The sequence below is a fragment of the Alligator mississippiensis genome, chromosome 9, assembly GCF_030867095.1.
Source record: "Alligator mississippiensis isolate rAllMis1 chromosome 9, rAllMis1, whole genome shotgun sequence".
Taxonomy (NCBI): Eukaryota; Metazoa; Chordata; order Crocodylia; family Alligatoridae; genus Alligator; species Alligator mississippiensis.
The window spans coordinates 10,724,034-10,751,569 of NC_081832.1; the positions used below are offsets into that span (position 1 = coordinate 10,724,034).

At 41.4% G+C, this 27,536-nt stretch overlaps 1 protein-coding gene across 1 annotated transcript in view; it reads right to left on the reverse strand.

Annotated features, from left to right (window-relative positions):
- Window positions 1–27,536, reverse strand: part of DOK5 (docking protein 5) — an 82,059-nt gene that overhangs the window by 18,893 nt on the left and 35,630 nt on the right. Inside the window, exons 2-6 of the mRNA XM_006273654.4 lie at window positions 23,300–23,407; window positions 9,176–9,290; window positions 8,957–9,076; window positions 5,675–5,864; window positions 1,422–1,557 (exon numbers count right to left, since the gene is read on the reverse strand). Coding sequence (XP_006273716.1) covers window positions 1,422–1,557; window positions 5,675–5,864; window positions 8,957–9,076; window positions 9,176–9,290; window positions 23,300–23,407 — 669 coding nt within the window. The remainder of the gene's footprint in view (window positions 1–1,421; window positions 1,558–5,674; window positions 5,865–8,956; window positions 9,077–9,175; window positions 9,291–23,299; window positions 23,408–27,536) is intronic.

Genomic DNA, 27,536 nt, shown 5'->3' on the forward strand with positions numbered 1-27,536 from the left:
TTAAATTCAGAGAAAGGGCATTTTCCATTTATCCCGATCAGTTCATCCACCCCTAACATATTGATAAATATATCCCTTAGACCAACAGCTTAATAGGATTCTAAAAAGGATTAGACATTGTATATGGCTGATAACCATGTCCCAGTTTACACTGCAAGAATGATTATTTATAAGGGGTATAATCTTTCATGCTTCAGGGTATATGAACCAATCACTACCTGCGTGGAACAAGGAAGTATTTCTGTTGTGGTCGGATTATTCCATACGGTTATATCACGTAGCTCCACAGCTCGCTTGGCTGGTAACTTTTTATCGTTCTGAACAGAAACCGAAACTGAAAAGTAAATCATGGTGCCTAAGGAGGTACACAGTTTAACCACAGCTTAACTACATAATGACTAAGGCACAATAAGGCATATTGCCCGTGATGATGAGGATTTTACACATTTGGAAAAACTGGTTGCTGCTTCAGGCCTAGCCTAGGATTCAGGAGACCAGGCTTAAAAGCCTTGCCCAGGTGAGGCTCCTTGTATAAAACATTGGGGAAGAGACTTAGTTTTTTGGTATTTCAATTTCCCTACAAGAAAATGGGGTATGTACTTCCCTATTTCCCAAGGGTGTAGTGAGGGCAATGACATTAAGGACTGGGACACTAGAATGGCTGTCTTATCCAGAACCCTCTTCAAAACAGATTCCCAGTCTAGATTAGGCCAATGTCGTACCCAGCCTTTTGCCAATCCATCAAGCTAACTTCAATATCACTATATTCCCAATTCCTTTTAGCTTTTTGAACATCAAAAAAATGGCTTTTTAAGGCATGCATGTGCACACCCACACCCAAAACAGCCCTGAAGGGGTGGGCAGAGGCGGGAAGAGAGAGAGATCATTTAAGACCCTAGACCAGTATTTGTTTCTTTGTAACAAACACTTCAGTTTGAAGCATGACACTTTCTAATTTATTCCTGAAGTGTAGACATCAATTAATATATAGAAACCAAGAGTGAGAGACACAACATTTTGCAATTAAATTCATGAGAAACACTTCCAAATAAAATACTCGTGAGACTGATTAATTAAGGGAAACTCTAATGAGAAAACATGTGCCTACAGGATCTGACCCTCTTTCCTGTATTAATTTACACCTATTGATGGCTTTACAAATAAAGCAATCAAGGCATATAATGCAGAAACAGTTCTATGCTCTTTTCAGCTACCTGTAAAGCAATCATTACAGACTGCTGTAATAGCCTTAAGTGCTAAATTCAAAACTGAATGTGTTAACTAATGAGAAGAAAATCATCATGCACTCAGTCTGTTTACTGCCTGTAAATCAAAAGTTAAGATCAGGCTCAAGAAGGTCTGTGAACTGTATTACTCATTAATGTCAAGTGCCTACTGACAAGCACAACTAGCAACCGTACCATTGAATTTTTCAAGCTCTGTAGTAAGCGCTCATGTTGTTCTGCTATGGCTAAAGCAGCCGAGTGAACCTTCTGATAGATTGCCTCCCCATCTCTTGTCTGAAAGATGAATAGTCCTTCTCCTGTGTCACACATCCTGCCAAAGTGAGAACAGAAAGGAGATTTTCACTTAGGACGATGGGTAAAGTATATCTTTTGCCAGTGCTATCGTAAAAGTGGTATCGAAACAAAGGGTAATAAATATAGCAAATGGTTGCTTGGCACGCAGCACCCAGATTTCCATAAACCTTCATAAAAGTATATAAACCCACCAGCATGTGAAACAATTGCTCATTATCAACCACATAAGCACCTAGCTCTGAACCCCTTATCTGTGATGCCAGCACTTACTCATGCACTAGCAGGTACTCAAGTTTAGGACTGTAGAAATAGCTCCTTGATGCATTTCAGCCCTGAACTCTGCGTGATATACTGGTAATATAAAACAATTCCTAAACTATGACATGGGCTTCACTTGAACCTGATGTTCCTTTTAACTTCCAGTTAAGACCTATCATTTCTAGTGTGTCTTAGTATGTTTTGGTGCAGGAAAGCTCAGGCTGACTCTAGGGGACAACTCCTAAGCTTTGAAAAAAATGCAAATTCAGCTCTGGATCCAAATTGAAACTTAGACCCTTGTCTAGATCCTATATGACTGAGATGAATTCAAATTATTATTTCTCTTTTTAGATTTAGTGCAGATGAGGGCAGAAACCAGGAAGCCTCTCTCAGAGGAAGCCTTATATTCTACTTGCTATCAGAAGTGCTAGTAAGGGAGGAAGTGCTACTTTCACATGCACTCATTAAAAACACATAGATGTGAATTTTATTAAACAGAGGAGACCAATTTACAAGCGTACTGAAAAAGTAATTAGTTTTATATTGATTTTATGCAGCATTAGAGGGCACAAAATTTCCTCTAGGACCCATATAAAACTATCATACAATTTCTCCTCAGATTTTTGCTCTTTCAGGTCTACTGTGAAATATCTGTCTTGACAGAAAAAAGGTTCCAATAAGAACTAAAATCAATTTCAACCCAAATGGCAACAGCTTAGGGTGACATGGATCTTGACTCCATCATTCGACTCTCTCTAAATTGAAAGAACTCCTCTTTAGTTTTGAGACCACAGTTTTGCCTTCAATGAGATACTTGTCTGTGTCCCAATTTTACTTGCTAGGGATTCCTAATTGCATCTTTGTGGCTAAGAAATATATTATCAATTAAACAACAAATTGTCCTGCTCCTGCTTATCCGGGGACTATTCTAAGCTAATAGGGGAGATAGAAATGATGCTTTTCCTTTTCTAGTTCCTATGGTTTACTCTGCTACTTCCCTCTCAGCTCTATAACTTCTCTTACTTAAATCATATCATCCAAGTGTCGCTTATAAAGCATTGAGCATTTTAGTTGCATGAAAAGTCTACAAGCATAGCCTCATTAGAACCTGACTGGATGTAATTAAGAACTGTACCTCAAAAGCACAAGGAAGTGCCACTGGATTCATCACAAAGATAGCAAGTGGATTATGTACTTCATTTTGCATATTTAATTTGCTGTAGGGAATGACCTGACATTCAAAGGATCTGAATTTTAAGTTCCACATTGTAATGAGAAAGAACTGCTTAAAACTCATGAGCTAGGTCATGAGTGATGGGTGCCACCTGAATCTGGCGGGGGGAACGTGCACCCCTGTGCACCGCCTACCAGTTGCCTATGAGCTAGGTATAGACAGTCAAAAAGCTTGAGGCAGAATCGATCAAAGTTCTGCATTTTTCTGTAAGTAGTATAGTTTAGCTCGGTAGTGAACAAAACACACGTTCACCCTTGGGTGTGAGAGTGAAATCTTAGATAGGGTTCTGGCATTTCTAAAGCAGTCTGTGCACACCAAACTTCTGTTCTTGTAGGGGTATAGACCAGTTTATGATCACCAGAGATCCGGGTTTTCTGTTTGCTACAGAAAAACACCAATTTTTCTCCTTTAAAAGAGAAAAATGTGGCTTTTTTCCTTTAACCCAGGAAACTGAGGGTTTCCTCTTGCAGGCTGGCAGAGTTCTAGCCTGAGAGGGGATTCTTGGGACTGGGGGGGAGTGGGACTGGGGGGTGCCACATGCACACTCATCCATGGCAAACAGTCAGTGTGGTGGAGAACAACTCCCGCAGCTCCCTTGAGATAAGTCTACGTAGGTATGGAGTGGGCAAAGGCAGTGTGGTGGGAGGATACAGGAAATGCATGGGAGGAACAAGTGATGCATGGGGGGAGGAGGATGTGCCACCCCCCTCAGACTTCTGTAACCACAGCGAGGCATGAGGCTGCAGCCTGGCCTGACCAGCTCTGGGCAGGAGATGCCTCCATGGCCCAGTGGATGGGACCCAGCATAGGAGGGGGTACTGTACTGCCGTAGCTCCCAAAGTGAGATGTCCCCTGCCTATCCAGCAGCACTGAAGGGCACAACACTGCACCACCAGTGCCACCACTGCAATGCCTCACATTGGTAGGCATGGCAGTGTGGTGCTGTCTCTCACACTGGGTCCCACCTGCTGGCCTGCAGAGGTGGCTCCTTCTCTGAGCTGGTCTGGCCAGGCTGCAGCCCCACACCCCACACCCTCTGTAGATGCAGAAATCTGGGGAGGCATGTGCCCATCCCACTGCCCAACATGTTGCCTGTGACCACACGTCCCCATTCCCACATACCCAACCCATTCCCCATGCACTAGGGGGGCACCAGCAGGGCTGGGGGCAGTGGGCTGTGTGTTGGGAGTGAGGAACAACAGCATGGGCAGGGGCAGGGTATCAGCATATCGGGGCTGCTCAGTACCGCAAGGCAGCAAGGGGGACAGCTACAGCTGAACCCGTGTCCTGGTGAGTGAAGGGGGTAGGACGAGCTCTGATTTTCCACGAGAAAAAAAACAAACTCAAATGACAAAAAATATATAGATATTAACGGCTGTGCGAAGTGGCACCGTTCCATTTCGCCATGAGTTTTGATGGTTCAACAGAACAGTGTTTTGTCTCGAATTTCATCTCGAGTCAAAACAGCTGTTTCATCGAAACAGAAAGGCTGTTTCGACACTTTTTCGAGTTTCACTGGGGATGGGAAGTCAGACCAGCTAGGCTGACTTCCTGTCCCCAGAACTAGATCACGCCAGGGGTGGCAGGCAGCCCAGCTGGGCTGTTTTCTTGTCCCCGGTGCTAGATGGAAAGCAGCCTAGTTGGGCTGCCTTCCACCCCTGGTGTGATCTAGCCCAGAGGATGGGAAAGCAGCCCAGCTGGGCTGCCTTCCACCCCCTACCGGATCTTGTGCTGGGGATGGGAAGTCAGCCCAGCTGGACTGACTTCCTATTCTCAGCCTATGGTCAAAATGTTTCGACTTTCAAAACATTTTGACCAGCCTCATTTTGTTTCAAGGCTATTTCGAGGGCCTTTGTTTTGTTTCAGTTTTGCTGTTTTGACCTTGAAATTGGTCAAAACAGTGTTGAAATGAAATGGCCGGTGAAATTTTGCATAGCCTTTACACACACACACACACACACACACACACACACACAATTTTATTATAAGATTGAGGCAGTGGTAGGTTCCCAAATTGCTGTAAGTTGTAAATATATCAATAAAACATTGTGTTCAACTGATAGGTCTATGTCTATGTCTCATTTAATTTTAATTGCAGGAAAAAAAAAACACTGATTTTTGGGGTTTTAATCAGAGAAAACCCGGGTCTCTGCTGATCACTTATACCAGCAAAAGTTTAAAGTCTGTACCTGGCCATATTCTTCATTATGACCAAGGCCCAATCTTTGGTTCAACAAGTTACTGCAAGAGCATGTCTTTCTTTTCACATTTAATTCTCGAGGCTTATATGGAGCATTTATGAAAAAATTAATGCATGGCAAAAAGAAGAACTAATATGCAAAAGCAGTGAGCCTCCAAAGCTCTCCTCAAAATCAAAACTCTTGTAATGTACACTCCTATTCTCCCCACATCATCTTCCCACATGCACAGTTGTACTTATTTGACAGTGGCTTTTGCTCTTTAAGCCATACCTTAAAGTTACGTATGAAAAGGCTGAACTATGAGCATCATCCCTATAGGGTGGAATGTCCCCTCCATACTCTTATTCACTTCAGTCAGAGGTGGGTATGCTCTCTCATATCACCCAGGAACAGTTCTTTATACAAATGGATTACAGCACTATAGCAAAGCATGCACTCACCTCCCTGCTTCAAACGTAAACCAAGATGGGTCCCGTCCATAGCGTCGGAGGGCACTTAGTGGCCAAGAAATGAGTTTTACTCTGGGATTCTGGATGTCCCAAAGACAGATATTCTCATATGTTATCTGCAAGGTACATTCCCCATGCACATCTAAATTAGGGGATGGCATCAAATACACATTGAATCTCTCTGGGAGAAAAACAAAAGGTTAGTCTAAAATCCCTGTAAATTAAATGTTTAAGACATTATAGGATTTATCTGTGTTATTTATATCATTATAAAGTCTTATTTCTACTTAAGTAGTTACTCTAAGAATAAAAAGATTCCTTTCCTTTGATCATCTACACTTCTCTCTCTCCCTATATACACACAAATACATATATACTGAAATATATATACACATACATACACACACAGAGCAATACAGTAAAGTCACTTAAATAGATCTTAAATGCACATTGCAGTTCATGGAAGTCACTTGAATTCCTGTACTATTTCACAGAATTGTAGAAGGAAATGCTAATATCTACCTAGCAGCCTTTAAAGTCATTGAGATAAAGCTCTTTGGGGCAGCAGCCTCTTTTCTTATACGTCTATAAATGGGCCTAACAAAGGACTGAGGAAGAAAATCTTCCCAGCTGCAGAAAGACCATGCAAAGTCTGAACTGACAATATTCATCTGCTTGGGACTTAGAGGATTGGACCATAGAGAAACGGCGCAGAGGAGTTTCATGGTTATCTGCTTGGTGCCAACTTAAGTTTTGTATTGACCCACTGTGTGAGAGAATGCAAGGGAAGTGAGTTTTGGTTAGGCCTAGGAAGTGACAGGGTTATTACCAATACAGTAAGAATTTCACAGGCCACAAATTTTGTATGCAAGGTTCCTGCATGCTGCAGCCTCTCAGGAAGAGTTCTAAAACTGTCCCCTCACCTAGCTCTGGTTTGGGATTATATGGAAAATTCACTCTCACTTGTCCAAGTAAAGACATGACACATGGGTCACAGCAAAACTCTATATGAGTTGTTCAAGTCAGTGTTCTATGGCAATTAATTTCTTTTTTAATAATGATGGTTGTATTAAAAAAATCTCATAAAACAAGGTTAAATGCAGTTCAAGTCTATGCATTAATAGCTCTCCGGTGTGTGTTAAAAAGACTCCCAAAGATTCTACATGCACTGAATTCTGCAAAGGGGATTTTCTCAATAATCCAGTCCTCACGGATGTGTAATTATCCAGAGCCACTCACCACTTGTCAAAGCAAGCATTTCTCGCTGCCAGAATTTTTTTTTTTTTTTGAACTGAACAGAAAAACATGTTTCCAATCAGAAGTAACAGTGGAAAGGCAGAAGCTAGGGTGAAGATGCACCTGGTAGATCACAGGTATTCATCCTCCAGCCTGAGAGCCAAATCCAGCTTGTGAAGCCATGGCACCTGGCCTGTGGGGATCCTCATGGATTGGAAAATTTTCCATCGAGGAAATGGCGGGAGGTCCTCATGGCCAGATCCAGCCCTGGGCCACTGCCACACAGCAGGATCAGGGCTGGGCCTGTCCCCCACACCCCATTTCCAAATCAGACCTGCCTCCTCCCCCATTTGCGCATCCGGAACAAGACCGAGCTGCTCCCCACCCCCACCCTGAGTGAACGGATCAGGGTTGGGTTGTGCCCCTCCCCACCCACCAACCCTATGGCTGGATTGGGCCCCTGCTGCACAAGCTCCCAGTACCAAATCGAGTCCACTGGCTTGATCCAGCCTGCAGACTGATCTGGCATCACCCATCCTGCCTGGTTGGACACCACTTTTGTACACTAACTGAATCAGAGATGAGCAAGCTTTTCAGAGAAAGAGCTCACTTCAGCAGACAATGGAAAATTATGAGTAGTTCTGAAAAGTAATGGTCTTAATTTCAGGTAGGGATAGTATATGACTGGATGAACTGGAGTTAAAATGCAATAAAATTCATACCTTTTATAAAGCCTATTATTGAAACACACTAGTCAGACCTTTGATTTCTCCAATCCCCCCACCCTCCCCCCAAAACTAATTAAAAAATACAGGAGAATAATGGGGAAAGTTTCATGTTTTCTTTGAGTGAAAAAGGCAAAGCAATACCTTAAAAAATAACTCTAAAGCTTTATCGCTGATTAAATACTGAACTGACTTTTGTAGTTACATAGATGAATTACTGAAGTACACCTTGAGTATGGGTTCCAAATACAGCTTCAGTTTGGAAACAGGATGATGGAAGTAGCAGAAGGAACTAATAGTAAATGAAAATTAACCATGAACAGGCACTTGACCCGCTCTTGCGGCCAGGGCTGAAAGGCACCTTTATGTTCCTACATTATGAAAAATAGGCTGCAAAAAAGCTTTGTACAAAAAACTCTCAGTTAAAAATCTAATTTTCTACCGAACAAAGATGTCTAAGAAAGTTTTGTTGTTTTCATTGTATAACCAGATAGTGCCAAACGAAAGGATTTCAGCCAGAAATTGAAGTGTCATTCAAAAGGGCAAAATTATGATTGATAGATCTGTTATCATGTTACATGCAATGTAGTGCAAATGCTCTTTTTCCTGCAGTTGGGCTTCACAGTGGACTTCATGGCACCATAACCACAAGTCTTACATGAAAAACTCAGCAAAAGGGGAGACTGGTGCATCATGTTTAGTTAGGGAAATACAAATTTGAGATGTTTCCATAGGAACATTTCCAAAAGCATTTAGATATGCATCGGCATCTGGATATATGGAAGCCATCTACCACTGTAACACTGTAACTCTGATTTTTGCAGACAATTAATAAAATTGTGTGAATAGATTTAACTGCTTGCACAAATGGGCTTGCAGTGCTTTGTGATTTACATATGCAAATAAAAGCATTGAATCAAAGTATGCACAACATTTTTATTTATACCCCATTCATCACTAAGAACCCCTGTTATGGACAAGGACCCTGGTGGGTTAGGTATTATACAAACATGGTTCCTGCCTCAAAGAGCTTATTGTGCAACTAACTTGCCTGAAAACAAAGTCTAGAATATATTTAAAATCCTGAATCAAAGCCCCAAACTAATGCCATACACTATTTTTGGTAACAATAGAAATTAAAAAAAAAAAGAATATTTAGAAGAAAAAGTCTTCTGTTCACAAGGGTGTACACCCAAAGTACATTTTTGGTTAGGTACACAGCCCAAACCATTTAAGCAATTGACTCATGCACTCAAAATTTAAACATAATCTATAGAGGAAACAAAAAAAAATCCAATAGTTATGTACATACCACTCTGCTCCCTTTCTACACCAGATGCCAAAAGATCAGGTTCTCCAAGGCTAATGTCATTAATTCGAGTTCCTAGACACTCCATCTGCAGCACTTTGCACCATTCATCTGCCTCAAGTTCTGCATAAAGACCCAGAAAAATCTGTGTAGGTATTATATGCTTATAATGTCACAATTTACATTCCTGTGGTTTTTGATTTACTAAGCCATTTTACCCACCTGATTCACAAGCAAAGGTTTTGGATGTATCATCATTAAAATAAATCCCAACAGCATGTTTCTTTGTGCTTTTTGGCAGCCGTAATATGTTTTTCACATTATTGAGTTCTGTGACCTGCAAAAGAGCAATTTGGAGCTCTAATTAGGATCTTGAATAAAGACTATTGACTGGAGAAGGAGAGGAAAGCAAGAGATTAAACCAATCTGCAAAACAAGGAGAATGAGCCCATGAGCACACTCAAGGAAATGTCATCTTGACATGAATCAGCTTTAACTGTTGACATAGTCAAATTAACTCTTCCCCGGGTTCATATTCTATCTGTGTGCAAGCTCCAACTTAAGTCAATATAAATAGGACACAGATCACACCTAAATTAAGACTTGGGAGAAAGAAGTGGTGCAAGAGAAGTATCAATAAGGACCAAGAGATGAGGTTTCATCTGAACCATCCACCTAGGCAAGTGAGCCCCATTCATTTGCAGTTTGGTTGTTGAACTAAATATTAGGGTTCATGAAAATGTTTCATTTGAAGTATTCTTGATGGGAAAAGTGAGTTTAATAAACTCCTTTAGAGTTTTCCTTTCCTTAAACCAATTTGTCACCATCTTTTTAAATACCTGAACCTTCCCAAACCCACTTCCCTCCCCAACCCCTGAAGAAAAAAAAAAAAGTTTAAAATTGTTTGGTTTTCAGTTGCTTGTCTGCCAAAGCCTGAAAAAGAAATACAGTTTACCATTTAGGATAAATGATGGAGTAAGTTACAACTAAATAGGAGTGAAGAATAGCAGAATTTGGTCAATAGTATTTGGTTACAGTAACACATAGACTGTGATCATTTATCATAAAAGCTAGGGGAAATCCTACCTGCTGAAGTTCTGAAATTTGTTATAATTTCCTTGTTGTTTACAGGCTCTAGATAGAAGGGACAACCTCTATTCCTACAAAAAGAGCAGTTGCAAAGAGGTTGTGCTGCTGCCAGTGCCCAGGCTGAGGGCTTAGGTCTACGTGAACAACATCAAAGCCTTACAGAATTTCCTGAACAAAGCTTAGGTTACTGGCTGTTAGTCCAACTGATATTTTAAGGTATTTCTGACTCAAGAGCTCGACTCCATGGTCACGGAAGGTAAAGAAACTCATTTCATTGACATAGTATTTATGTATTGATTTAATTGTCATGGAGGAGGAGGTGATAGTCAAGAAAAGCTTTACCAAGCTTCCTCAAACATTTTACACAAAACTGAGCACCTTTACTGTAAAGTTTTCCTCAATAAAATTCTTCTGCTTCCACACATTCTGTGCATTTGACTTTCAGAAGGCCAAACTTTGTTACTTGCACTCATAAGGGGCAGTATGCTTTATAACCCTGCCTATGACGAAGGTACTAGTGGGTGCGAATATGGGTTATCTGGTAGGGCCAATGGAATCCACAGTGCTTTCTCCTAACACACAAACAACAACGTGTGTGTGATACCCATTGCTGGCAACCCTAGGGGGCAAGAACTCTGGGCCCAGAGAAAGAATGGCTTAAAAGGGCAACATCATCTACATAAGGAATTAACCCTTAACTCCAAATTGACAGAAACTCCGTAGGGCAAGGAACTTTCTGAGTCTATCCATGGGTAAACAGGGTAATTTTGAGTACAGAGAACACTTTATTTACTTAAGCCTTTGGTTCAGAATTCTTCTAGTGACATTGGACAGCTTTTAAACTTGTCCACGAGCACAGATTCCTTGTGCACTGGAACTGAACAGAAACAAGGGGGACCCTACCTGTTGCCAGAGTGCAATGGCTAAGACTCTTCAACAAAGTCTTATAAGGCTAGTTGTTCATCTCTCATAAAGACCTTGTGCCATTCAAAGGACTCCTCACTGAAGCCAGAAAGGACAACAAAAATAAAATAAAAATCAGAACCTTTGCAGAAGATGCCTTCAAACCAAACTTGCCTACCAAGAACCATCCTACACCCCAAAGCAAATGGATTTCAAGATGGCAGGTGCTATCTGTGACCTGGGTTGACGATAAACTGATCTATCAGGGGACTACTTCAAATAGTAATAGCAATTAGGTAGAGTAAAAAAAAAATGTATTTAACAGCTGTTATTTTTTATTAAACTTTAGCACTACCAAATAAAGAAGTTGTTAGTTCAGCTATGCTGGAAGAATCCAACCCTGTAGACTGAATGCAGCCTTTATCATTGAAGTTTTCAGTCTTTATCCTCAATGGAACTTAAGTAGTATGAGTATGCTTATGTACTTTGTGAACCAGGCTTTTGGGCTAGGGACAGACATTCAAAAAGCCTGAGCCTGGACTGATTCAATCTTTGCAGGTTAGTCTAATCTGGCTAGGCTGAACCGGTTTGCAACCACACAGACATCCCTGCTGGACTGAATAAATGCAGGCACAAGCCTGCAGTGGCTCAGGCTAGAAGCTGGGGTATACTAGAGCAGCCCTCCCTCCCCTTCTATAGTGCTGAGTTGGGAGGGGGAGGGTGGCCCAGGCCCCGGAAAGATGCTTTGATTAGGGAGAAGTCCCTCCCCATTGCTGTCCACTTCCGGGTCTGCTGCCAAGCGCACTGGGGAGCCCCCGCCATGTTCCTGTGGGACACTCCATCTGCCCCAGCATCTCAGTATTCACAAGCCACCTGGTACCTTGAGGTATGTAGAAAAAAACATTTAAAGCTGTGTCTATGTCCAAATCACCGAATCTTTCAAAATCAATTTGGAGGGTTCCGATTCTATTTGGAGAGATTAAAGGGTCCTCTGATTCAGTTTGGATTTGGAGATTTGGCCACCGAATCAGGCCAAATCGAATCAGGGCTGAAGCTTCACACAGCCCTACTGAACATCTGCTCTGTTACAGGTTTAAACCAGTTTGTGATTATATAAACCGGTTTATGTGTAATGTCTCTCCCTAGCCTTAAAGCCTGCCATTCCACAGTTTTTTTCCTATGGTACAAAGGAGCAAAGCAGTCAGGGAGACAGGTTTCTAAAACAAAGAATTCCATCTTTAAAGATAAGTTGTGAAGATAAAAACAGGCTTTCCATTGGATTAGGAAGCACATCATAAGGCTACTTTGGAAAAATACAGTTGGAGTTTCTTCTCTTCTTATTACTGCTATCAAATCAAATCTTAAAGGTCACACAGTAATGAAGAACAACTTCACTTTGGTAAGCCAAAAAGCAGTAATATGTAAATAGAGATTTCATGAACTTCAGTTCATGCTTGAATGACCAGAGGTCATCCATCTGAATTTTTGGGGGGGAGACTGGAGAGAATGAATTTGGTTGCTTTCTCTCTCATTTGTCCTTTATGCTAGTTAAAAGACAATAAAGACAACCTGTACTCCTACCTCTGCCCCATGCTTACCCTCACAGCGGTTTGCTTTTATAGATGTCAAGAAACACTAACCCTCATTTACAAAATTAACTCCTTCTCAACAACATGAGTTCTGGAGGAAACACTACATGAAATACATGATGGCACTGGTAGCATTAGGTTTATTCTGACAATCCCAATGCAAAGGTTGCAGGACTCTTGCTATTAACTCAGATTATCCTCAACATCAGATTCAACTGAATATTTGACTTGCGGGGTACCAAACAAGGGTTCAGTCTACAAAGTCTAAGGTCCCTTTTTTCCACAAAGGTCCACCAACAAAATCCCATCTCTCTTCTACTTCTGAGAGCTGGCCTTCAGTTGTTTAAGCAGCCCTGGCACAAACTTTGGTGAACTAATGATCTTATGAACTACTGAACATTTAAGATTCTCTTAGTTCCTGGCTGGTATTGTGAAGAAAGTGGAGGAAAACCCCCACAAACCGCTATGCCTCACCCAGTTTGGCTTACAGATGCTCAACATGGAACCCCCGAGCATCCTAAAAGCAAAACTCCTATAATACAATTAAATGTAAGGTGACTGGGGCAGTTCCAGGGAGGCAAAGGCTCCCAATACACACAAAAAATGTTTAAAGATTGAGGCAGAGGATACAGGATGGAAAGGAGGAAATTTGCTTTCTCCCTCGACTGCCCAAGGGGATAAGAGATGCCTTGGAGAGAAGAGATTGGATCTACTCCATGTCCCACACTGTACACTCTTCCCCTCGTTCCACAGGATCTTCTTCACTCACTGATCAAGTCTCAATCTTCAGGTGAGACACAGGATCATTGCACCCTTTAGGATACATTTAGCTATACTGAAGCCAGGGGTTTCAATGGGGCAACAATTCCCCAGCTGGAAATTAAATTATAATGAAATGCTTAAAAAATATAATAGAGGTAACTGATATACAAAAGAACAATATATATTGTGACTGACACCATGGATAAAACACAGCCAGATTTCATTGCAAACCGAATGGAAAGAGTTGTGTGATGGTATTTTACACAGTATTTTACACAGATTTCATTTTGAAATCTTTTATCTGCCATGATAAACCCCTTTCTGATAACACTTGGTTTTGCAGAGATGGGCAAACAACAACTGAAACACTGCCTGATGTGTTGTCAAAACTGTGGATTACATGTCTGTCACCTCTGGTCCAGGTCCAAATATCTATGGTAACATGCATGTGACTCTTCTCAGCTGGCTTCAAGTCAAATTCTTTTTCGCTACAAGAAAGAACTTAGCATTGCGGGGGATCTTTTGGACCATAAATTTCATCAGTGACTTCAAGCAAAGTATTAAACCATCCCTCACAGATCACCATCACTTCCCTAAATCCAGAAACTATAGCCAGCTGGTTTATTTGTTATATGATTGCCTTTTCTAGCTACTATTTGGTGTGGCTTCACTGGATTTTTGCCAAACTTGTGAAGCAGACAACTACTATTTCTTCCAGTTTTCCTCTTGGTTTTGTTAAGGAATGCATACAACGATAAAAAAAAAGCAGATGTGTTTCAACCTCGATAACCCTTGTTTTAGCTAGTGGACAGAATGGCTAACTGGAGAGTCTGAAAATGCCAGCAAATATTTTTTATTAAATTTTTCATGGCTTCTTCCATGATGACAACAACACGATGACAGGTTACCTGGTGCTTTTGTATTTTTTCTTCTATTGAGCATCTTACTATTCCTCTTTGACTTGGGCTCTCATAGCACTATGCAAACCATGATTAACATGAACAAGTTGGAACATGTTTATAATTAAATCTATTATCTTCACCAAAGGCCATAATACACAATATTTTTTAAAGACAGAACCAAAGATAAAGCCTAGCTTGAGAAATTGAACCATTTTTTTAAATTATTTATTCCATTTCTTAAAGAGGATCAGCCCTAAAACACAACCCCTAAGGCCATTTACAAATGAAACAACACAAGTTAGAAACTTCATCTCTTTTAGGTCTTAAGGGCCTTTTCTTTTACATACCCTTCCCTCTTATCAGGCAAATAAAGCAACAGCCCATCTAGAAACATTATAGTTTTGATGCTGGGGGGGTAAAAAGCATCCTAGCTGAGAATAGGATTAACCATACATTTCCCTCTGACACTACAAGCTAGGTAGATAATTTTATAGAACTTAACCTGACTGCAACTTCATGGCAAAACATTATTCTCATTGGGCATGTCTACATGAAACGCTTTAAGGCACATTAGGGCACATGTCTACACATGTGCACTTTAAAACGGTGCATTTAGGCTATTTTCACCCTAATTAGATAGCTACAAATGCAGGTATCACATTTAGGTGTGAATACTTAAAGTGTATTAACAAACGTGTAGACATGTTCCATCTTACCTGCCATGACTTGGTTGTTAATTTGATTTATTAAGGGGGATGCTGCCCATTCCTTACCCCAATGCCAGGGGGTGCTATCCGCAGCTCTGAACCTCTTGTATACCACAGCCCATGCCTTACAGATGGCATCCAGCTTATGATTACTTCCCCCGGCCTGAGGCCAGGACAAATTCAGTCCACAATTGGGCTCCGTTCACTCTCACACTCGCTCTCCCCCGCCTCTCATGGGGACCTCTTGCAAACGGCCCATCCTGGGCCACAGTCCACTGCCCTAGCTCCTCTTGAGCAACCCCTCATGGGCTTTCAGGCTTAGCTACTCTCACACTGGTACCACCATGCATCAACTTTGGTTCCCATTAGTTCTCCTACTCTACATGGCATAGCCTTAGACCAATGTTGGGCTGCATCTGCCCCAAGCCCCTCATCAGGCAAATAATTTCACCAACACACACTTGAGGTTGGCCCATTTACCACCCTTCAAGCCACTCAAACAGCCCTACTCAGTACACCCCCTGGTGCAGCCCTTTGGGCCACCCTCAGCAGCCCTACTCTGTACTCCCACATGCTCAGTCTTTCAGGTGCCCCTTATTGCACCCTATTCTGAGTAGGCCCTCACCATAATTTTTCCCAACAATTTTTCCCAACCCTCCGGTGCCTCTGGGTTCCTTTGTCCCTGCTGGGTTCAGGTGCCTACTAATGGGCACATCTGGTCCCACTACTCCCATAGTTCTCACAATTACCCACCAGATGGTGGGGGCCAGGGGTAAGGAGACCCTACTTGCCTTTCACCAGGGAGGTTAGCAGTCCTGGCATTTAGTTGAGACTGCCCCACCACAAGCAGTCCCACCAGGCCTCCCAGTCCAAGCTACCCCCCTAGCTCCTGCCATTACCTCCAGGATGTTCCTGAGCAGTAGCTCAGCCAGCTGATGTTTCTCTCATGGCCACTGGCAGCAAACTGCTGCCTCCCCCTATATAAGCTGGGTCTTAAAATGACTGCCCTAATCGGGTACCTGCCAGCTGCCTGCCTCAGCCCCTAAAGTGGCAAGTACCAGAAGGTGCACTGCCAAGCCCTCTTTAACATACTGTTGTTCAAAACATCCAACTATTTGACACAATTAGGACTATTCTTTAGGCAAAGAAGCCAAGGGTCATATTAGCTGTACAAATAGTTTTTTGCAAAGATCTGTTCTAGGCTTCACTAAGGATGTTACACTCTTGCCAAAAGTCCTAGTCAAATCAAGTTCCAAGAAATCCATAGTACAAAGAAAGTCATGGACTTGCAAAAGCCAAGGGAACCTTAGGATTTGTGTCTTGGAAGGTACTAGGTGCCACATACTGAACATTAGGGGTGTGCGAAATGGTCTGTATTTGATTTGGATTTTAATTCAGTCAGGATTTGGCATAGTGATTCAATCCATTGATTCATACCACTGTCCTGATTCAACGCTGATTTGGAGAATCAATGATTTGGAGATAGACACAGCTTTAAATGCTTTTTCTACATAGCTTGAGGTACCAGGAGTGGCTTGTGAATGCTGGGGTGCATGGAGCATCCCACAGGAGTGTGGGGGGGGTCCCCCATGTGCTCAGTGGTGAACCTGGAAATGAACTGGAAGTACTTCTGGTCCACTTCCAAGTCCACCATGGAGCACACGGGGGGTGGGGGAGGCACACCCCCCTAACTCAGTGATCAGCCACAGGAGGCCTCTGGTACATGCCCAGACCCAGGAGGCACCATTCACTGAGCCAGGGGGACACAGAAGTTTCCCCTGCATGCTCCCCGGTGGACCCAGAAGTGCTCTTGGTCCACTTCTGAGTCTGCAGCCGAGCATGCTGGGGAGCCCCCCGCATCCCTGCGAGATGCTCCATCCACCCCAGCATTGCAGCACTCACGAGCTGTCTGCTAGGGCTGCGTGAAACGGCACTGTTCCATGCTAGATCGTGCTGGGGGTGGGGAGTCAGCTTAGCTGGACTAACTTCCCATCCCCAGCGCTACGGTCAAAATACTTTGACTAGCCTCATTTTGTTTTGAGGCTATTTTGACATCATTTGTTTTGTTTTGGTTTTGCTGTTTCAACCTCAAAATGAGTCAAAACAGTGTTGAAACCAAACGGCTGGTAAAATTTCGCACAGCCCTACTGCCTGCTACCTAGAGGTATGTAGAAAAAATTTTTAAAGCTGTGTCTATGTCCAAATCACCAAATCTTTCCAAGTTGATTTGGAGGGTTCCAATTTGATTTGGAGAGATTAAAGGGTCTCCTGATTTGATTTGGATTTGGAGATTCAGCCACCAAATCAAGATGAACCAAATCAGGGACTGAAGCTTCGCAGAGCCCTACTAAACATACAGCCAAACTTTAGCATGATGCACTGAACTTAGCCGATATAGGATATTCCCTAACTTCTGCCCCAGGTAAAGCAACTAGAGCATAATATGGGAGGCAAAGCAGTTTCTGACACTGCACAATCCTTTAAACCCCAAATTTCAGAGAGAACAGAACACATCCCCTTCACAACTTTCACTCTGTGCTTTAGGGAGACACAGACTGACACTGAGCAGTCTGGGTCAACCAATCAAGGCTGCATTGTGCACTGCTGTCATCTCTCACCAGGCAGAGTGAGGGAGCCTGCAGAATGCAGATATCTACACTGGGGGCTACTCGCTGCACAGCATTGTCACTGCAAACTCTCTGCTCTTCAAAGGCTTATCATTCAAATGTCTGTTCAAGCACCTCCAGGTAATTTTTTTTTTCTACCAGGAGAACAATCCTGAAGAATTTTTTCAGATCGTTTGAACATGTATATGCAGCCGGAGTGAAAATTTCCGCTGGAGATATATGTGAAACAAAGCTTTGGTAGCTTTATTTGTTTATCCCATAGACCATAATATTAAAAAAAACAAACAAACATTGAGGAAAAATCTGGCCTGTTCAACATCAGAGTCATCAATCATCCATTTATGCTATCTTGGTCTGCAGCCAAGATAGTTTCTGACCAGGATTCCTATGGGTAAAAAGCACTACAATTCTGTAACATATGATTCAATCCCAGAGAAGTTTGCAACAGCAAATACACTTCATCAATGTAAAGAACTAACATGGATCAGTAAATATTTAAGGAGAAATACTGAACTCCATCTAATTTTACCACAACCTAACTAAAGTTAAAAATTAAGGGAGAAAGAGAGGAAGCAGCAAAAATACCATGAGGGATACCATGAGGAAATTATTTAGTAGTAAATAATTCTGCTAACGCAAAGGTGCACCAATCACTTTTCTCCTTATAGGATTCTTCTGGGATTAAATTCTCCCCAGAAGGTGTATTGTGGTGCCGCAGATCATCAAAAGTCTAACATCAGTGATGGAGACTTCAGGCCATTCTGGATTTCACCCACTGAAAATAGACCATACCAAGGGTCAGTAGGGTTAGAGACAGAAATTACACAGACTGGTATAAATGATTAGAAACTGGTTCAGATCTATAGCATAACAGAAGTTCAGTACACATAAACTGGTTTGGCCATTTTGAATGCAGTTTAAGATAAACCTGGATGGATGTAGTATCAGGCTTAAACGATTTAGGTTAGATCAGTTTATTGAACTTCTGTCCCAGATCCCCCTCAGATTCAAGTTAATTTACAGTATCCCAGCATCCCAGGATGCTTTGCACCTTCCCCACAAATCTCCCCTCACAAGGTGAGTAGCATGAACGATGCATGATCCCGGTGGTTGGTGGGGCACGGCGGCAGTGGAAGCACGGCGGCGGGAGTGTAGTGGTGGTGAGCGGGGAGCTCCTGCAGATGCTGCTGGCGCTGTTGGTGGTGTGGAGGGAGGGGAGTGGCTAGTGCCACCCAGGGGTTGGTGACCACCTGCAGACATTGCTGGCAGCATTGGTGGCGGGGGTGATGAGCAGCAACTGCCCACAGGTGCTGCCAACAGTGCTGGTGGCACCTTTTCGCCACAAGGGGTGCACTGCCATGCTCAGGGGGTGCACAATGACCTGCATGCACCCCCTACACACTGCCAGTGGTGGGTGGGCTAACCTTGGCCCAAACTGTCTGCTCCAGCCCGGCAGGAAGGTATGCTCTAGTGCCCCCCAGCTTCTGGCCTGAGCCACTGCAGACATGTGGCTGCATTTCCAGAATCAAAAGAAAATGTCTGGTCAGTTGTTTAATCAGCAGGAATCCTGGTTTTCTCCAATAAAAAAGATCCCCAATTTTCAGATTAAAAAAAAGGAACCCAAATTCTACATTTTTCCATGATTAAAAAGAAATGCCACTTCATTTTAATCATGGAAAATTGTAGATTTTGGGTTACTTTTTTAATAAAATAGTTGGGGATTTTTTTTTTTTAAATCAGTGAAAACCAGGATCCCTTCTTATCAGTTAAATCTACTCAGTTTAGACTAACCTGCAAAGACTGAATTAATTCAGCCTCACGACTTTTGACTGTCTGTACTTAGGTGACTCATTATTACAATGGGATGGGAGTCAGGGAAAATCCTTTTTCCAGGTGTTCTTGCAGACTGGGTTTTGATAATTGATATTACCCCCACCAGTTTCCATGAGAGTGATTAATATTTCTCTATTGCATGGAGATCATGTTCTTCCAAAGACATTTTTGATGGTTTAATTTTATTTTATTCAGCATTTTTTCTTTCCACTCTCGAAGGCAACTAACAGCTAATACAGTCATGACAACTGCTATTTTATCACCACATGGAATTTTTGGTTAAAAAAAAAACTCAGAGAAGAAAAGGGTAGTGAGAGAGAAAATTCACCCTAGACTAGCCGCTTGTTGGTTCTAACAGACCATGTAGGAGGACTTTCCCATCTGAAACTCTGACTCAGTCTCCATTTATAGCTACACAAAAAGGCGCAAGACCACAATATCCATTTGAGGTCTTCTTAAGATCCACAGCCACTAACTACCAATTTTCAACTACCTGATGATTTCATGGTAGGGAGCAGCACATCACAAAACTTCTGAGAAATCTTGATTTATTACATTCCAGTAAAGATACCAAAAAATGGCCTGCCAAATGATTTCATTTTCTGAAAAGCTCCAAACTAGATACTTTATTCATAATAAGTGATAGCATTCGTTTAAATAAATGTTTAACAGCTACTGATTAGCAGAATGGTCATACTTTAAATGTTTAATTTGTTACCGATACAGTTTTGCATTAGTGAGCTTGGAAAACAATTACAAATTATACAATTCAATTTTCCAAATGGATTATTTTGTAACTAGACAGAAAGACTGTTTAAATTACTTCTGCTGTTTCAACGGAAGATTAATACAATCGGATTAAAACTCAAATCCCCTTGAGAAATCGGCATATTCCTGTCAGCACTATGCAATTAGTCAGTATTGTATTGGAATATTAAGGCTGCTTTTGGTACCTTGCAAAGTCGAAAGCCATTAAAAGGAACAAGAAGTTGATTTCTGACATTCTTCCCCCCTCCCTACCCTCCACTTTTTTTCCCTTTATGCTAATTTATAGATGATGATTTATTTATGTTTACCAAATAAAAACTAGGCAGCTACCTAAAAGGCAATTTTCTGCCCAGCTTTTGTAGTCTGTAGCCTAATTATTTTTTGTCCCTTGTGGGACTGAGTGAATTAAGTGGGCAATGTGCTTTATGTATGCAAATTTGCAGTGTACTTCATAAGCTTCAAATGACTTTGTTCTTATACGAGTTGCCAGTCTGTATTTTTGTCCTGACTATATCGCGTTCATAAAATATTCTACTCTTTGTGTGTCGTAGAAACTGAATAAAATGGAAAAAAAATGAATGTACTTATATTACTTATAGGTCAATATTCTATAGAGGTCTATATTTCCTTTTGTATTCTTTTACCCTACTAGGCATTGATTTTGCTAATCAAATACAAGATTATTTTCTGGAACCCAGGACACACATGCATAGCAAACTAAATGCAAATAATAAGGGGAAAAAAGGAAATTTATAGATTTCCCTGATTTTAAAATAATTACAGCTGAGAGAGGCCTTCCCATTTTTCAACTCATCTCTTACATTTGCTGACCTGTTGTACCCTATGCTCTAAAACTGAAGCTCTGATGGGGAAGAAGGAAACGCCAAATCCTGCGGCTGAATATAACGGGCTACATATAAAATTCACCTACAACTCTGAATCTGTTCTGTTTCATGTGTTCAATAAAAGTTGGACTCTGCTGCCTCCCTCAAAACAACAACTTACAAAAATGTGGGGTTGGGACAAGAGTTTGAGGGATTTCCCCCCCATCTTTCTTTGATTAGGAGACTCTTGTATTCTAAAAGGATCAACAGCTCTTCCAGGAACGCTTCTGGCTTCTTAAGAAAAGGCTATTCCAACAGGTTTGGTGCATTTTTTGTGCTAGGAAATATTTATGGAAAAAATAAAGGTGAGTTAAGAATGGTATATTCAAAAAGGCCCAGAATTGGCTGAATTCTGCAACTACCAGTGTCAATGGGATTTCACCATTCATTACAGTGGACACACAGTGCAGTCAACATGGACTTCTGTTGACTATAAACACTGTAACTGTCTATATGCCATATTGATCCCATAAATCAGGTGAGCAAACATTTCAATGACTTCAGGCCTTATTCTGCAACTTGATTTACAAGGCAGGACCCTTATGTGTGTAGGAAGCCCCACTGAATGCAATGGGTTCTTTGCTATAAAAGTCAGCTCTCACGGATCCCGTTGCAGAAACTGATCTTTAGGTAGCATTTACAAATGATTACATGTGCAAAAATGGAAATCCTTTTAAAGAGGAGCAGAAAATCTGGTCACAAGTGCTTAATTTCCTTTTGATTTCAAATCCGTTCCTTAATTCTGCAATGTGCCAGGCAGCAATGCATATACAAGTGGCACTTTGCATTAATACAATAAAAGAAATATAGATGTGCATCAATAACTGACAGAATTGTGCCATTATAAACGCTACACATTCTACCCAGAACTGGATATTATCTCTCCTAAATACATACACTGTGCAAACCACACAGATCAAATAGAAAAATGTATTACTCACATTTTGAAAATTGCTTAACATAAACTTAAATGAACTCCTATTTCCGGGCATATCTTATTATAAATAAACCCAAGGTTTTAAGATCAATCAATTACAAAATTATGCAGTGTGCATACAGTGACAACTCTGAGAATTCAAATTCCCTCACGATTTCTTCCTAAGTGTGTGTCAAACTGAATAAGAGTGGATCTGCCTCAAGCTCATCTGTGCTCTGATCCTCCTAGGATGTTATGCACATAATTCCTAATCTTCTAATGTATTAAGCTTTTGCCAACAATGATTATAAATTAAAGGGTCTCTTATTTACATCCCCATGCCCGGAAGAATTACATGTGTAAATTCTCAGATGAATTCAGAATGAGCATAGAACCCTAGAGTAAAAGTGATTAGAAAAAACTAAGTTCATTGGCCCCAAAGGCATACAGCAAGGACTTATCATTATGTCCAACTTGCTATTTCAGTTAAATCAAACTGAGAAAGTGTGCTGCCTTTTGTTTCCATAGGCTTTACAAATAGCCAAAGTCTTCCCGGCAGATGCAGATACAAGTGAAATAGAAACCTATGTCTAAAACCTGACTTTATGACTCATGGTCACTGCAATGATGATTTAGATGAACCTTTCTGAGGCAAGGACTCAGGTTTTGATTCTTATTTACATTAAGGACATACCATACAAATGTATCAACGATGGCAGGCCCTAAAATCTGTGTAAGCATGATTTATTTCCACCCTATCATACACTGCTGCTGATGTAAAGAAGGCAAGCTTATACAAGAAACGTGATGTTTTCATATGCCCGTATGAAAAAGTGAATAGCCCATTATTCCTGCAACATCAAACATAGTACATTTCAGAAGGATCCTGGAAGCCAAATTAAAGAAAAATAAGGGCAAAATTTAGGAACACAAATCCAAAATGTCAATCCTGAAAACATCCAGTCTATTGTTACCCAACCACAAAAAGTCATTTTTTTTTTTATATTCAAATTTTTGCTTGTACACGTATTGATAATTGCCTCTGTCTCGACAAAGTCAGGCAGCTTAGTGACTAAGCAGTGATTAAATTCACTGAGATTCAGAAATTAGACATTCCTCTGCCTTTTTCTTCTGAGGGAGTCAGACTGAGTTAGGCATGTGAAGAAGTGGCATCCTGAATAGGAAACTTAATTGTGGATGAAAACAGGACATACAGCTTTAAAACTTATTGCAGCAGCCCTTTTAAAAGTAGCAACAGTTAAGCATTCTTGTTTTCTTTGTACTCCAATGCATCTCAGTCAATAGGGTAGTAGGGTTACCAATGCCATGGAAATTCTGCATAATTTTGCACGTAACCAAATCTTACCTTGTGATAGCACCTAAAATACGCAGCACGCTCATCCGAGAACTTCTCCAATCTCTTTGGCCCTTTGCTCGAAGCTTTCTTGAATACTAACCAGCATCTCTGATAAATCTGGAAGTACAAAAGAGTGAACTTGGCATCTCGGTTGACTTCAATATAACTGACATTTGCATAGAAATGCGTTCTTTTTTATGGTTTTGCATGTAAATTAGGAGCAAGTCATAAATTAGATGTTTCTTTGGGTAAAATACAACAGTTGCCACAGTGAATGGTCCTGGGTAGCTTTAACGTGGGTGGATTCACAAGTAGTAGTAGCAAAGACATCGCTAGACTGATTGTATGAAAAATTCCCATGGATCCAATACTTGTCTGATCATCTTCCTCAAAGATTAATTACAAGAAAAGAAAATGCAATTGCAATAACTTAGCTTCCCAGGGGATCACCACCTGTTGAAGGATTTTTAGTTATAAACATTTTGTCAATTTGAATGATCCCATTACAAGTTTTGGTCTTGATCCATGAACTTAGAAACATGACAAAACTTTGATGGGAGCCAGGTAGGGAGCTTTCCTGTAAATGCAAACAGGATATTAGAACGTTTGAAATGCGATTGAAAACATTACTAACACAAATGCAAAATCTTATCCATTATCTGGGACCAGAATTTGGGAATTTCTGGAACAAACTTTAATGGGACCTGGAGTTATTAAATTATTGAACTAGGAATTTTCAAACCCAGCTTTGACCCCTTGACTCAAAACTATTATTCCATTTGCTGTAATCAGTTCAATTCTAAATTAAAACTTGCCACTTATTGCTAATGTATTATGGTACTGCCTGATAACCGGTGACCAGGTCCCCATTGTGCTAGATGGAGAACAAATGTAGCTTAGCAAACTCTCTGAGGCAATGGTGGTATTGCCTAACTAAATGCTACAAAAAGTAAGGGACTTGAGGACAAAGCAGTGAAGGATGTTCCAGTTTAACCTATGAAAATGGTGAAATGGTCAGATAATATGCAGACAGCAGACATGAGCACCATGGAGTGTGAAGTGATGCTTGAGATGAGATGAAGATGAGTCCAGATGAAGGCTCCTTTTAAGCTATTTCCTCATGCTACTGTAACTTCAGTCCTTTTGATCTTACTTGACCTTCTTCAACTATCAAGGCTCTCAGAAGCTTCTAACAACACCTTTGCACTCAGGTCTCAAGGCTTCTACTCTTGCTTCATGCTTCTTGAACCCTCTTCCAAGACTGTGGATCACACATACTTTGACCTGTCTCTATTGGTTTCCATGGCTCAATTTCTCCTTCTCTCTCCCCAACTTGGAATAAAAGCAAGCAAAAATACCCTCTCTTTGAATGAGAATCTTCCTTCTCTTATCCCACTCTCCACAGAGCCATGAGAGACTCCCTTTCTTTCCTCTCATAATGCTTTGGTTGTCTTATCTACTCACAAATCAATAGGCAAGGTAGATAGTTAACTCCAGTATCCTCTTCTGAAGTTGTGGTCAATGTGAAGCTTACTTAGCTTGAACTGCACTCCCTTTTTGTACTTCCAAGCCCTCTTTTCCTACCGATATAGATTGCACCAATATCTCTACTTCTCTAAAAGACAAATCAACTCCTGCCAGGTGTGACAGGGTGCTTGGCACACCTGTCACTAAGAGGAAAGGGCTGCCTGAGAAGAAGCTTGCAGGTGTCTCCATAATTGGTCCCTGTCACACCTGACCAGAAGGGAGCTGGACTTGAGCCATAACAGCCCAGAGCTTAAGCATGTCAGGCAGCCTAGTCCTGAGGGCCACAGGTAGAGGAGCTCCTGGTAGCAGGGCTGCATCAGGACTCCTAGCTTAATGTTTGAGCTGGGGGTAAGCTCTGGAGGCTGTAGAAGGGACTGAAGCCTGGGAAAATAAGTGTAAGCAAGGCCTGGGATTAAGCCTGAAGCCCGACTAAAGGGCAGAGAGTGGGGCCAAAAGGCCCAAAACCCATAGAGGGGCAGAGCCAAGGGACAGAAAGAGAGCAGTGTGCCAACAGGGCTAGAAAGCCCAGAGGTCTGGAGCCCAGGAGGGGCAAGAATCAGCAGGGCCAAGGAATCCCAAAGGTTTCACTGGCCCAGGAGCATGGCCAGGGCCAAGGAGAGGTGCTGAAGGCTGAATACAACCACAGCCAGACACTAGTGGGACTAGAAGAGCCCAGGAGTCTCACCTGGCTTAGGAATGGAGCCAGGGCCTTGGAATGGATAAGCCAAAAACCAGGGGTCACAGCTGGAGACCAAGGGGGCCAAGGAGCCTGTAACCCAAGACAGATGAGGACTGGCGCTGGGAGCCTGTAGCACATGAAGGGCATGTGTTAGAGTGGGTATTGGGAAGGATGCAGCCCATGAAATTGGCCCTTAAGGCAATGGCTATAGACGCCCGTGGTCATGAGAACAAGATGAGGCTTGGGAAGCCCTGGGGCAGCCTCCCTTCATCTAGAAACTAGATACATCAAGGTGTGGCAGGAAAGTGAAGCAGTGATTGCCTAAAGAGAGTGAAGTGAATAAAGGCTGAGGAGACTCCAGGGGCACTACAGCCAACCCTGGAGATGAACCCTACTATACCAGGACCATAACATCTCTTGTCTGGATTAATGTAGCCTCTGTAGCACATACCTTATTCCCTGCCTTTGTCACATACACAGAGGAAGTTCTGGGTGTGCAACCCATGCATTATAAGGCACTAAAAGAAGGAAGGAAAAGTTAAGGTAAATTCTAACTGATGTAATGAATTAAGATGATGTCTGTGACTGAAGCTGCAGGGCTGCGCTAATCTTGAGGTGAACTACAAGCACAGATACTGACTTTGAGCTAAATGAATAGCTCCTGCACTGTTGGAATGGCCATTGGTTTATTTGTAAAGGTTAAGAAAGGGTTTTTAAATCTGAAAAACTACTTGCCAGGAGGTAAACACTTGAGCATAGTAAGGAATCTGTTGGGAAGGCATCTACTTAATTATATAAATGTTAACTTCACAATCCAGTGCTCTATGCTTGAGACACTACCATTGTATTTATATAAAAGCAAGTCATTTGAGGGCAAAGCACTTTACAAATGCAACAGGTTTCACCATTTGAAAATATCATCTTTGAGTTTATCTAGCTCAGTATTCTTTATCCAAATGCAGAGTCGGGGCTACTAAGCTAATGCCAAGTGCTTTACAAACTACTAGAGGCAGACAAGGTTCTTTGGGTAGATGTGATATCTTTTATTAGACCAACTAAATAGTTGGAAAAATTGTTCTTTGCAAACTTTCAGGTACAAACACTCTTCTTCAAGCACAGGGAGTGTTTGTTGTTGCTTTGTGTGCTCTCACAACTACTAGAATCCCATGACCAGGAAGATGCAAAGATGGTTTAATGACACCATTATTAATGACACATCCTTTATTCCTTCCTCTTCTCTGGGTGGCAAGTTCAGAGTTTGGCCTTTTAAATATGAAGGACAATTTCATCTCTAGATGTCTAAGGACTTGCATGGTCTACTTGACTGCAGTTTTGCATGAATATGGTAACTGTATGAAGAGGTGTTCTAAGGTGGAAACATGAAGATGTTGGACTAAATGTCTTCATGGAGACTAGTAGAGACATGATTCCATGTTAGCCAGAATCTGGTTCAGTTACATGGGTTCCAGTTCATCATATGTTTTGTTTGTTAGTGGGTGTAACAGATGTATTATAAAAGGGTTAATGCATCTGATAAAAGAAATTCTCAAATGATTCTAGATCACATGAATCCACATTTAAGCAAAAATTATTTAGTACAAGCAGACACAAAAATGCTTGAAACATTTTGGTCCATTCTCATCATTTCCCTAGCTATAGTCATACTTGTTCAATTTATTAACACCCACTGTATCAATTAGTCTGCTATGCATTGCTAATGGAAGACATAATAGAAATCTTCAGAATGATAGTCTTCCAGTTTTTCTTTCTTAGAGTGATTCTAAGCAAATAGCCACAAGATCACCCTTTTTCGATTAATGCCACGGTCTGAGAACTGGAAGATTTCCAGCTTGCACGGGTTCTCTGTGACTTAGGAAAAACATGCATCTTAATTTCTTCATCTCTAAACTGAATAGGATAATGTATCTATCTTCTAGAGGAGAAGTTTGTTAGTGTTTGAGTATATTAGGTGGTTATATGTACAAAAAATCTTATCCTCAGTCTCATGCTAATGAAAAAGAATGCAAGAACTCAAACTGG